Raw genomic sequence first — 13,392 nt, 5'->3', positions numbered from 1 at the left:
GGTAATTATGATCACAACATGGCACAGGTGCAAGAGCAGTATCATTTTTGTCCCCACCCTCTGGGTGGGGTCAAAATGTCGAATACCAAAAAATGCATTGACAGGTGCGTTTTCTAAACATTTTTTTAAATGAAACTTTTTCTATGCAATCAACATTGGGTGAAATTTTTTTTTTTGGATTTGACCTCTGGTTCATGCCCCAGTGGGTGAGGAATTTGGGTCACAGAGGCCAAAATGGGAGGAAAATAACTCAAAATTTGATGTGGGGTCATTCCTGGTGGAATTTTTACTTTTTTGTCATCTTTCAATTTTGCTTTGGATGGAAAGCTTGGGGATTTGTGATTGCACGCCATCGACTTCACTCTAACTTTCTTATAAATGCTTATAACTTATTTATATTGTGCCATAGACATACATAGCGATATCTGGTGGATAAAACTTTCACACATTATAACCATAAACTTACCAATGCCCGATCTCGCTTTTCAGCTTTTCATTCGCTGTACCGCCGTGTACCCAGATGCTTGGGAAAACAAAATATGGAGGGCATATCATCTGGTTTCAGTAAATTTCTAGATTTAAATCACAACTCATCTTTTGAGTCTCTTTCAAAGCAATCAGACTCAAAATCCTCCAAGCAAAGACGCATCGTCTCAAGTCTCTGAGGAAATCTAGCGAGTCTCAGGTTCTGCTAGCATGTATTCCACTGATCCGGCTGTTTAAGTGGCAAAGAATAGAAATTTATGTTTTCCATTTGGTTCTTCCTTTGATCATCCATGTTGTGATAACAGCTACAGACAATGCACTGCGGTATATTGCTTGAATACAATGGCTACCGATGCTAAGTAGGCTACCGATCTTTATCGCTAACAAGTATGACAGGCTTAGACTACACATAGGATGGATGACGTCGGCAAAAGTGGTACCCGATAATGGCACAACCCATCAAGTCCGTACAAATTACGCAAAGCTGTCATTCAACAATTTGTTTTTATATGTCACAAATATTCACAGAAATCTTCTTCCTCTTTCGGCTTGCTCCCGTTAGGGGTCGCCACAGCGGACCAACCGTCTCCATTTCGCTCTATCCTCCACATCTTCCATTGACACTCCAACCACCCGCATGTCCGCCCTCACCACATCCATGAACCTCTTCTTTGGCCTTCCTCTTCTCCTCCTGCCTGGCGGCTCCATCTTCAACATCCTTCTCCCGATATACTCCGTTTCCCTCCTGTACACATGTCCAAACCATCTCAATCTCGCCTCTCTCACTTTGTCTCCAAACCGTCCTACCTGCGCTGTCCCTCTAATATACTCATTTCTTATCCTATCCATCCTCGTCACTCCCAACGAGAATCGCAGCATCTTTAACTCTGCCACCTCCAGCTCCGCTTCCTGTCTTTTTGTTAGCGCCACCGCCTCCAAACCATACAACATAGCTGGTCTCACTACCGTCTTATATACTTTCCCCTTCACTCTTGCAGCTACCCTCTGTCACAAATCACTCCTGCAACTCTTCTCCACCCACTCCATCCTGCCTGCACTCTTTTTCACTTCTCTCCCACACTCTCCGTTACTTTGGACAGTTGATCCCAAGTATTTAAACCAATCCACCTTCCCCACCTCAACTCCTTGCAACTGCACCATACCACCACCCTCCCTCTCATTTACGCACATGTACTCCGTCTTACTCCTACTAACTAACATTCCCCTTCTCTCCAGTGCGTACCTCCACCTCTCAAGGCTCGATTCAGCCTGCTTCCTACTCTCCCTACAGATCATGATGTCATCCACGAACATCATAGTCCATGGAGACTCCAGTCTGATCTTGTCCGTCAACCTGTCCATCACCATTGCAAACAGGAAAGGGCTCAGAGTCGATCCTTGGTGCAATCCCACTTTAACCTTAAACCGGTCCGTCATTCCTACCGCACACCTCACCGCTGTCACACTGTCCTCATACATATCCTGCACGATCCTCACATACTTCTCCACCACTCCCGACTTCCTCATACAATGCCACAACTACTCTCTTGGCACCCTATCATAAGCTTTCTCGAAATCCACAAACACACAATGTAACTCTTTCTGGCCTTCCCCATACTTCTCCATCAACATTCTCAAAGCAAACATCGCATCAGTGGTGCTCTTTCCTGGCATAAACCCATATTGCTGCTCACAGATCGTCGCCTCTCCTCTCAACCGAGCTTCCACTACTCTTTCCCACAACTTCATGGTGTGGCTTAACAACTTTATCCCTCTGTAATTTCCACAGCTCTGCACATCACCCTTATTCTTGAAAATCGGAACCAGTACACTTAATCTCCACTCCTCCGGCATCCTCTCACTTTCCAAGACTTTATTAAACAATCTGGTTAACAACCCCACTGCCATCTCTCCTAAGCACTTCCATGCCTCCACTGGTATGTCATCTGGGCCAACCGCCTTTCCACTTTTCATCTTCTTCATAGCAGTCCTCACTTCATCCTTACTGATCCACCCCACTTCCAGATTCACTATCTCCACCTCTTCCAACCTTCTCTCTCTCTCATTTTCTTCATTCATCAGCTCCTCAAAGTACTCCATCCACCTTCTCAACACACTCTCCTCGCTCGTCAGCACATTCCCATTTGCGTCCTTTATCACCCTAACCTGCAGCACATCCTTCCCAGCTCGGTCCCTCTGTCTTGCCAATCGGTATAAATCCTTTTCCCCTTCTTTTGTATCCAACTTCTCATACAGCTCGTCATATGCCTTTTCCTGGGCCTTTGCCACCTCTCTTTTTGCTTTTCGACGCCACTCCTTGTACTCCTGCCTACTTTCTTTCTTTCTGACTATCCCACTTCTTTTTCGCCAACCCCTTCTTCCTTATACTTTCCTGTACTTCCTCATTCCACCACCAAGTCTCATCTTCCTTCCTCTGTCCAGATGTCACACCAAGTACCTTCCTAGCTATCTCCCTCACAACTTCTGCTGTCGTTGCCCAATCATCCCACCCATCTTTACCACCATCCAATGCCTGTCTCACCTCCTCCCTAAATTTCAAGCAACAATCTTCCTCCTTCAGCTTCCACCATCTGGTCCTTGGTTCAGCCCTCACTCTCTTCCTCAACCTCACCTCTAAAGTCATCCTACAGACCACCAATCGATGCTGTCGAGCTACACTCTCCCCTGCCACAACCTTACAGTCACTAATCTCTTTCAGGTTGCATCTCCTACTTAAGATGTAATCCACCTGTGTGCACTTTCCTCCACTCTTGTATGTCACCCTGTGTTCCTCCTTCTTCTTGAAATATGTATTTACCACTGCCATTTCCATTCTTTTTGCAAACTCTACCACCATTTGCTCTTCCACATTTCTCTTGTTGAGACCGTACCTCCCCATCACCTCCTCATCCTCTTTATTCCCTTCCCCAACATGTCCATTGAAATCTGCTCAAATCACCACTCTTTCATCCTTGGATACACTCTCCACCACTTCATCTAACTCACTCCAGAAATCTTATTTATATTCCATCTCACACCCCATATGTGGGGCATATGCACTGATGACATTCATCATCACCCCTTCAATTTCCAACTTCACACTCATCACTCGGTCAGACACTCTCCTCACCTCCAATACCCTCTTGACATAATCTTCCTTCAGGATTATCCCGACACCATTTCTCCTCCCATCCACACCATGGTAGAACAGTTTGAAACCACCTCCAATGCTCCTCGCCTTACTCCCCATCCACTTGGTCTCTTGTACACACAGTATGTCCACCTTTCTTCTCTCCATCATATCAGCCAACTCTCGCCCTTTGCCAGTCATCGTCCCAACATTCAGAGTTCCAACTCTCACCTCCACACTTCTACCCTTCCCCCTCTCCCACTGCCTCCGGACTCGCCTTCCCCGTCTCCTTCTCCTCCTTCGCCGAGCAGTAGCACAATTTCCACTGGTACCTTGCTGACCACCGGTACCGGTGGCGGTCGTTGGTAACCCGGGCCTCGACCGATCCGGTATGGAAATTCTTTTGTTCTCCGCATAATGATTTGGCATAGGTTTTTACGCCGGATGCCCTTCCTGACGCAACCCTGGTCGCCTCTTACGACACACAGGGATATGGTACACCTATTCTAACCGGGGCATACACTGGGCCCAGTACAACTGGTGCTCATTTCGCCGACCTCGGAAGGATGGCAGGCTGAGTCAACCCCCTGGTGTTTTCGACTTGGTTTCATATATATATATATATATATACATATATATATATATATATATATATATATATATATATATATATATATATATATATATATATATACATACATACATACATACATACATACATACATACATACATACATACATACATACATACATACATACATACATACATATATTAATTCAGTGTCCCAACAGGGCTTGAACTCAGGACCTCTTGGGTCCCAAGCCACTGCCCTAACCACTACGCCAACACCAGGCTTAGTGGTGATGTTTGCAATGGTGATGGACACATATTCACAGAAATAAGATTTTGAAAATAGATTATTGAATTAAAGTCTTTATAAAATACCTGGAGTGTTTCTTTGAATAACAGTCTTTAATTGGAAGAATCCTTATTCACCAAAAATAATTCAAGAACGGCAAAGAGGAAAATGCACAAACAACTCTTAAATTTTGGCAAAAAGATTGAATCAATCCAATATTCAGACATAGAGGGACCTTCATTGTGGATGAACATGGGCCACATGCATTAATGTATTAAATGCACTCGTTTAGAGGGGTGCAGTGATGCAGGCCAGCAAAGGACTATGAAATCCAGGAAAACAGTGTTGGAATAAAATGACTGGAGCAGAAATCGCATCAAGCTCAGCAGCAATGGTGTTCATGATCCCTTCCTCTCACCCATTGTCACAGGACACACAGAAGTGCTTCGACTGCTGGCTGCCAAGGGAGCAGATGTGAGCTGTAGAGATAAAAGAGGTTACACTCCTCTGCATGCTGCAGCTTCAAGTGGCCAAGTTGGTATCGTGAAGCTGCTGCTAAGCATGAATGTTGACGTAAGTCGTGTACACGTGTTCTCATCTTTTCAGCTCTCTGGAGTGTTATCATGAATATAACGCTTTTCAGATTTGAAATAACTAGTGCGGGCCCGTAGGGGCGGGCCCGTAGGTGCGTGCCAGTATGTGCTGCTTCGTGCCTGCAGTATCAGGTCCCCAGCATCAATTGTGACATCATATCAAACGAAGAAGAAGAATTGTGACGCCCCCTCTCTCTCGTCCCTTCTCTCCCCCCCTCTCCCCCCACCTCTCTCGCCCCACCTCTCTCGCCCCACCTCTCTCGCCCCACCTCTCTCGCCCCTCCTCTCTCCCCCCTCCTCTCTCCCCCTCCTCTCTCCCCCCACCTCTCTCGCCCCACCTCTCTCGCCCCACCTCTCTCGCCCCACCTCTCTCGCCCCACCTCTCTCGCCCCACCTCTCTCGCCCCACCTCTCTCGCCCCACCTCTCTCGCCCCACCTCTCTCGCCCCACCTCTCTCGCCCCACCTCTCTCGCCCCACCTCTCTCGCCCCACCTCTCTCGCCCCACCTCTCTCGCCCGACCTCTCTCGCCCGACCTCTCTCGCCCGACCTCTCTCGCCCGACCTCTCTCGCCCGACCTCTCTCGCCCGACCTCTCTCGCCCGACCTCTCTCGCCCGACCTCTCTCGCCCGACCTCTCTCGCCCGACCTCTCTCGCCCGACCTCTCTCGCCCGACCTCTCTCGCCCGACCTCTCTCGCCCGACCTCTCTCGCCCGACCTCTCTCGCCCGACCTCTCTCGCCCGACCTCTCTCGCCCCACCTCTCTCGCCCCACCTCTCTCGCCCCACCTCTCTCGCCCCACCTCTCTCGCCCCACCTCTCTCGCCCCACCTCTCTCGCCCGACCTCTCTCGCCCCACCTCTCTCGCCCCACCTCTCTCGCCCCACCTCTCTCGCCCCACCTCTCTCGCCCCACCTCTCTCGCCCCACCTCTCACGCCCCACCGCTCTCGCCCCACCTCGCTCGCCCCACCTCTCTCGCCCCACCTCTCGCGCCCCACCTCTCTCGCCCCACCTCTCTCGCCCCACCTCTCTCGCCCCACCTCTCTCGCCCCACCTCTCTCGCCCCACCTCTCTCGCCCCACCTCTCTCGCCCGACCTCTCTCGCCCGACCTCTCTCGCCCGACCTCTCTCGCCCGACCTCTCTCGCCCGACCTCTCTCGCCCGACCTCTCTCGCCCGACCTCTCTCGCCCGACCTCTCTCGCCCGACCTCTCTCGCCCGACCTCTCTCGCCCGACCTCTCTCGCCCGACCTCTCTCGCCCGACCTCTCTCGCCCGACCTCTCTCGCCCGACCTCTCTCGCCCACCTCTCTCGCCCACCTCTCTCGCCCCACCTCTCTCGCCCCACCTCTCTCGCCCACCTCCCTCTCTCGCCCCACCTCTCTCGCCCCACCTCCTCTCTCGCCCCACCTCTCTCGCCCCTCTCTCGCCCCACCTCTCTCGCCCCACCTCTCTCGCCCCACCTCTCTCGCCCCACCTCTCTCGCCCCACCTCTCTCGCCCCACCTCTCTCGCCCCACCTCTCTCGCCCCACCTCTCTCGCCCCACCTCTCTCGCCCCACCTCCCTCTCTCGCCCCACCTCTCTCGCCCCACCTCTCTCGCCCCACCTCTCTCGCCCCACCTCTCTCGCCCCACCTCTCTCGCCCCACCTCTCTCGCCCCACCTCTCTCGCCCCACCTCTCTCGCCCCACCTCTCTCGCCCCACCTCTCTCGCCCCACTCTCCCTCTCTCGCCCCACCTCTCTCGCCCACCTCCCTCTCTCGCCCCACTCTCTCTCGCCCGACCTCTCTCGCCCGACACTCTCTCGCCCACCTCTCTCCCTCTCTCCGCCCGACCTCTCTCGCCCCACCTCTCTCTCGCCCCACCTCCCTCTCTCGCCCCACCTCCCTCTCTCGCCCCACCTCCCTCTCTCGCCCCACCTCCCTCTCTCGCCCCACCTCCCTCTCTCGCCCCACCTCCCTCTCTCGCCCACCTCCTCTCTCGCCCCACCTCCCTCTCTCGCCCCCTCCCTCTCTCGCCCCACCTCCCTCTCTCGCCCCACCTCTCTCTTCCCTCCCTCTCTAGCCCCACCTCTCTCTGCCCCACCTCCCTCTCTCGCCCCACCTCCTCTCTCACCTCCCTCTCTCGCCCCACCTCCCTCTCTCGCCCCACCTCCCTCTCTCGCCCCACCTCCCTCTCTCGCCCACCTCCCTCTCATTTCGCCCACCTCCCTCTCTCCCCACCTCTCTCCATCTCTCCCTCTCTTCCTGCCCCTTCTCTCCTTCCCTCTCTCTCCTCTCTTTCTCCTCTTCCTCTCTCTTGCCTCCTTCCTCTCTTCGCCCTTCTCTTCGCCTTTCTTTCACCTCCCTCCCTTAATTTCCCCTCTCTCTTCTCTTCTTCTCCCCCTCCATCTTTCTCTTCTCTCTTAATTTCTCCTCTCTCTCTCTTCTCCCTCCCTCTCTTCGCCTTTCCACCTCCTCTTCTCTTCCCTCTTTTCCTCTTTTTCTCTTCTTCCTCCCTTCTTTCCTCTCGCCCACCTCCTCTCTCGCCCACCTCCTCTCTTTCCTCCCTCTCTCGCCCACCTCCTCTCTCGCCCCTTTCTCTCTCTCTCTTTCTCTCTCCTCCTCTCTCCCTTCCCTCTCTCCACTCCTCTCTCCTCTTCTCTCTCCTCTCGCTCTCTTCTCTCCCCACCTTCCCTCCTCTCGCCTTCTACCTCCCTCTCTTCCTTCCTCCCTCTCTTCACCTCCCTCTCTCTGTTCCCTCTGTTCCTTCTCCCTCTCTCACCTCCCTTCCCTCACCTCCCTCTCTCCTCTCTCCACCTCCTCTCTCGCCCTTCTCTTCCTCTCTCTCTCCCTCTCTCTTCTCTTCTCCTCTCGCCCACCTCCCTCTCTCTCTCTCTCCTCTCTCCTCCTCTCTTCCCTCTCTCTCCCTCTCTCGCCCCACCTCCCTCTCTCGCCCACCTCCCTCTCTCTCCCTCTCTCCTTCTCCCTCTTCTCTCGCCCACCTCCCTCTCTGCTTCCCACCTCCTCTCTTCTCTTCCCTTCTCGTCTCTCTCCTTCTCCCTCTCTCCCTCCCTCTCTCGTCTCCACTCTCTCCCCTCCCTCTCTCCCTCTCTCGCCCCACCTCCCTCTCTCCCCCTCTCTCCCCCTTTCACCCCCTCCTCTCACCCCCTCCTCACCCCCTCCTCTCACCCCCTCTCTCTCACCCCTCCTCTCACCCCTCCTCTCACCCCCTCCTCTCACCCCTCCTCTCACCCCCTCCTCTCACCCCCTCCTCCTCTGTTCCCCCTCCTCTCTGTCCCCCTCCTCCCTCTCCCCCTCTCCCCCTCTCCCCCTCTCTCCCTCTCCTCCTCTCACCCCTCCTCTCACCCCTCCTCTCACCCCTCCTCTCACCCCCTCCTCTCACCCCCTCCTCTCACCCCCTCCTCTCACCCCCTCCTCTCACCCCCTCCTCTCACCCCCTCCTCTCACCCCCTCCTCTCACCCCCTCCTCTCACCCCCTCCTCTCACCCCCTCCTCTCACCCCCTCCTCTCTCCCCCCTCCTCTCTCCCCCTCCTCTCTCCCCCCTCCTCTCTCCCTCCTCCTCTCTCCCTCCTCCTCTCTCCCTCCTCCTCTCTCCCTCCTCCTCTCACCCCCCTCCTCTCACCCCCTCCTCTCTCCCTCCTCCTCTCTCCCTCCTCCTCTCACCCCCTCCTCTCACCCCCTCCTCTCACCCCCTCCTCTGTCCCCCTCCTTCTCTCTCCTCCCTCTCTCTCCCTCTCTTCCCCCCTCCTCTCTCCCTTCTCTTGCCCCCCTCTCACCCCCTCTCGCCCTTCTCTCTCCCTCCTCCTCTCTCCCCCCACCTCTCTCCCTTCTCTTGCCCCCCCTCTCACCCCCACTCTCGTCCCTCCTCTCTCTCGTCCCTCCTCTCTCTCGTCCCTCCTCTCTCTCGTCCCTCCTCTCTCTCGTCCCTCCTCTCTCTCGTCCCTCCTCTCTCTCGTCCCTCCTCTCTCTCGTCCCTCCTCTCTCTCGTCCCTCCTCTCTCTCGTCCCTCCTCTCTCTCGTCCCTCCTCTCTCTCGTCCCTCTCTCTGTAAATGTATTCACAAATGTCTACCAAGCACAACGATTAATTCCAACCTTGGGAAAAAACAGCTTTCAAACCCTTGGGAAACAGCTGTTTCCCTCGGGAAAATTCAAACATTGGGATTAACTAATAATTTGAATAATAATCAAACCTTGGGAGTTTGGCACATACCCAGAGAATGGCACATACCCAGGTCCCCAGTGTCGATTGTGACATCATACCAAACGAAGAAGAAGAATTGTGACGTCAATCCTTCAAAAAAAAAAAATTAATCAAATGAACATTAATTGCGACGTCATTCGTGATGTCATAACACCGTGTCCTGTCATTGGTTCACAGATACATGGCCGTAACTTGGGAACCGCTCGTCCGATCGATATCAAACCTCAAAAAGGCACATCCACGGGTCCTCGGCAATATTCCTGGCAAGTTTCAATCCGATCAGACCGGTGGTCCTCCGGTTATTAATAATTTGGGAAAAAATTGGCGTGAGAAGGTGGAACGACACCTTCAGCTGCCATATATACACCTTTTCAACACTGAAAAAGCAGTAAAATGGCCGTAACTTGGGTACCGCTCGTCCGATCGATATCAAACCTCAAAGGCACATCCACGGGTCTCCGGCAATATTCCTAGCAAGTTTCAATGAGATCGGACCGGCGGTCGTCGAGAAACGGCGGTCGCAGACAGACAGACAGACAGACACACAGAGATTGCTGGAATTAAAGATAGATACTCTCCTTCAAACAAGTTAATGTAAAAGAAAAACTGCCTGATTTAAAATACAAAACTTTAGTAGAGAGGCACTGCAATAATGGGTATTAAATGTCTATGGCATGTTAAACTTTTGGCTGATTAACATCCATGTGTAGTTATTGATACAATTAAGATTCTAGTATTTTACTACCACTAACGTGTAGTTGGTGGAAGTAAAATACTTGACTTTAGGGTTTATCTATACTATAATGGAGGTAAGTGTTTATTATCTCCTCCGAGACGAAGCGTAAAAGGTCCGCAAAACTTCGCAATATTGTACTTGGAAAACATGACTGGATCGTTATACTTTTTAGCTCACGAGCGAAAATGTACATACTCGCTCATTATCGCCTGTGAAAACATATTCGGTGTCTCCATTTTCTTTAAGCTCTGAAGCTCATTACACCATTGAGGTGGTGATGCACCACGAAAATGCCCAGGGCAATTTCTGTGTGCATAAAATTTCTTTGTTTTTTTGCATCTGCTCATTCTCGCATTTGCTATTTACGTTACCTTTCGAGCTTCAGGCTGAAATCTTTGAAGTTCAAAATAACATCCTTTTCCATAATCTACAGGCAATAGTGGCCTAATTACTTGATATAAAACTGGTCAAGTGGTTTTTCTTTTCTAAAGGTGTTTTTTAAAAAAAATAAAATAAAATAAAATAAGTTTTCTTTGTTCATTTGTTTGCAAAAACTTTCTGGACATCCTTTAAATTTGTTGTACTATAATAATCCCAAAAGTATGCATATGACAAGAGATACAGGTGTGTTAGAATGAAGTGTATTGAGTTCTGACAATAAGAAAATGGAGAATTGTTCGGATGGTTGTGGGAGGTTGTGGTCCTGCTGGTCTTTTTGCTATTATGAAAAAAGTTGCTTTTTGCTAACCCTAATTTTGGTGAGCTAGTTTCCCCATTTTATTGTTCCCTATCAAGGTTTTACTGTAAATGCAATTGTCAGTGTATCATGTTTTTCTTGTTTTTTTTACTTTATTACATTGCATGTCTGCAAAAGAATAATGTGGCATGACATGTCATGATAATGCAAGAATTTTACCGACAAGTACATTTCTGTCCCGACTCATTTAAGGATATGAACCGCTCTGTTGTCCACTCTTCTTTTGACAGATCAATGAGTCAAACTGCTTTGGGAACACTGCAGTGCATGTGGCTTGTCATAACGGGCAGGATGGGGTCGTTAGCGAGCTGGTGAATGGTGGTGCTTCTGTGAACCAGCCAAATGCAAGAGGCTTTGCACCTCTGCACTTTGCAGCAGCCTCTACACACGGTGCACTCTGCCTGGAATTGCTGGTCAACAATGGTGCCAATGTTAACCTGCAGGTGGCTGAAACATCATGGTTGCTTTCACTTGCTGCTGTTTAACTATTTGTGGTACCCAGTTGAGGTTGTCAACAATAAATGTTTGCAACCAAGTGGAGACGGTGAAAGAAAAGCCTGAAGAAAGAAAATGTGATTGGATAGCTTGTGATACTTGATAAAGTTTTTAAAAAAGAAAAAAAAATGATAATGTAATTGCTGATTTTGAAATGCTGGCTCAGCATTATTTTAGTAATGCGCGGAACTCATTGTATCTTGTGGGTTTTCCTTTACTTTAAGTTTGTTTAATATAAATGTTTAAGTCCAATTGTTGTAATTTGGCTTTGTCTTAAACAGAGTAAGAATGGCCAAAGTCCTTTGCACATGACTGCCATTCATGGGAGGTTTACTCGCTCACAGACACTCATTCAGAATGGTGAGTGCTTGAAAGTTCAATCCCAAATCACTTTTTTTTGTTTGTTTTAATATTTGTAATTTTGCAAGGGGCAAGAAGTAATTCTGTTTTGGATCTATTAATCCTGGGGGTCTTGAGCTTAATCTGTCAATATACTATCACAAAATGCCACTTTGATGTTGATCAATGATTATACAGTGATTAATGAAATTTGCTGTTTGTGATTTCGTCTTGGGTTTAGTTGACTTTTGTGAAGCCAAGTCTAAATGTTCTATTGTCAATTATTTGGCTACAGGAACCGCAGGATCATGCACGTGTGTGAGCAGGTTGTGAGATTGATTTGGAGGATTGTGAAGGGGACACCCCATTGCATGTGGCTGCGAGATATGGACATGAACTTCTCATCAATATATTGATCAGCAACGGAGTTAATATTACAAGGTGAGGCCATCTGACCTAGTGGACCTTGCAATCTCCTTTTCTCTTTCCTTATCACATTTTATCGGACATGTTTTTAGCCCTCGGGCTAAAATACATGGCCGTATTTTAGCCCGAGGGCTAAAGTGGTTGCATTCGCGACCAGGGTTGCGTCAGGAAGGGCATCCGGTGTAAAACATGTGCCAAATCACTATGCGGATCATATGGATGATCCGCTGTGGCGACCCCTAACGGGAGCAGCCGAAAGAAGAAGAAGAAGAAGAAGAAGAAGATGTTTTTAGCCCTCAACCGAGCATCAGCCAAGCTGGGTGCTTGTAATTTGGATACTGCCCATCTGTGCATCCATCTGGAAACTTTACTCCACATGATTGGACGTATTTCTTTCATAATTTTTATTTGTGGCATAATTGAACGTATTTTATTACCCAATTTTGTTCAATATTGGCACAAGCACAGTACATGATGACATACACGTGCACCTCACTTTATTTTATGATCTGATCAAAGATGGCCGACTGGTAGATTGGCAGCCATTTTAGTTATAAAAAAACAACAACCCGATATTGAACATGTCCTCAACTGTTTCTCAGACATGCATTTACCGATGTTCAAACTTGGCACACAATGAATGATGGCTTGAATAAGAACGTCTTTTTTTTTCGATATCAGATCCAAGATGGCTGACTGGTGGCCATTTTCTTACTTAAATGTGTCCCCAACCATTTCTCAGACATGCATGGTCCGATTTTGTTCAAACTTGGCACAAGCACAGTACATGACGGTAAACACATGCCCCTCACTTTATTTTATGATCTGATCAGTGATGGCCGACTGCTAGACTGGTGGCTATTTTAGTTGTACATAAATATGGGCTGGCCATTTATCTCCGTCCAGCAAAATTACTAAAACCACGGGGGCTATGACATTTTAGGTCTCATTTTTCCTTGTTTTATACACTTTACCATTGGTGACTCCCATTTCCAACACACAACTTTGAATTATTTATTTATATGCACTTCACCATATCCACCACCAACATATTTATTTCGTAATTTAAATGGAAAATCTACACATCCCATTTTTTGCTCACCTGGAACATGGTTCAGGGGAGAATTGGAATTGCACGGTGTCGGGCATTCAGGCATTGAGTCAGTCACGCTGTATGTAAACACTCGGAACTTCTTCTCAGAAACTACACACAATTTTTATGAAACGTGACCACAACCTTCATCACCCGTATTGTACTAAAGTTTGTTTACGGCATAAAAAAATATTAGGGGCTTGCACCCAAAAATATGTATTTATTTTCTTCTCCATTACATATTTTGTGGGTCATCTACACCTTCCAGTGGTTCCT

General features: G+C 49.5%; 1 protein-coding gene across 7 annotated transcripts in view; it reads left to right on the top strand.

The window, feature by feature from the left end:
* The window catches only part of LOC147032891 (serine/threonine-protein phosphatase 6 regulatory ankyrin repeat subunit B-like), a 127,973-nt gene that overhangs the window by 64,435 nt on the left and 50,146 nt on the right, over positions 1–13,392 (top strand). For 6 of the 7 annotated variants that reach the window (XR_015055395.1, XR_015055396.1, XM_085870877.1 and 3 more), the window contains exons 7-10: positions 4,907–5,049; positions 10,994–11,206; positions 11,540–11,618; positions 11,924–12,038. Coding sequence is in view for 5 of the 7 variants with exons in the window: in XM_085870877.1 (XP_085727003.1) it covers positions 4,907–5,049; positions 10,994–11,206; positions 11,540–11,618; positions 11,924–12,038 (550 nt within the window). In the remaining 2 variants the exon portion in view is untranslated. Of the gene's footprint in view, positions 1–4,906; positions 5,050–10,993; positions 11,207–11,539; positions 11,619–11,923; positions 12,043–13,392 lie in introns of those variants that run through there. The other variant, XM_085870878.1, reaches the window with a different exon arrangement.

Source organism: Eptatretus burgeri, chromosome 2 (assembly GCF_056783735.1).
Source record: "Eptatretus burgeri isolate ZD-2024b chromosome 2, Ebu_testis_v1, whole genome shotgun sequence".
Taxonomy (NCBI): Eukaryota; Metazoa; Chordata; class Myxini; order Myxiniformes; family Myxinidae; genus Eptatretus; species Eptatretus burgeri.
This window is presented reverse-complemented; position numbering and strand designations above follow the sequence as displayed.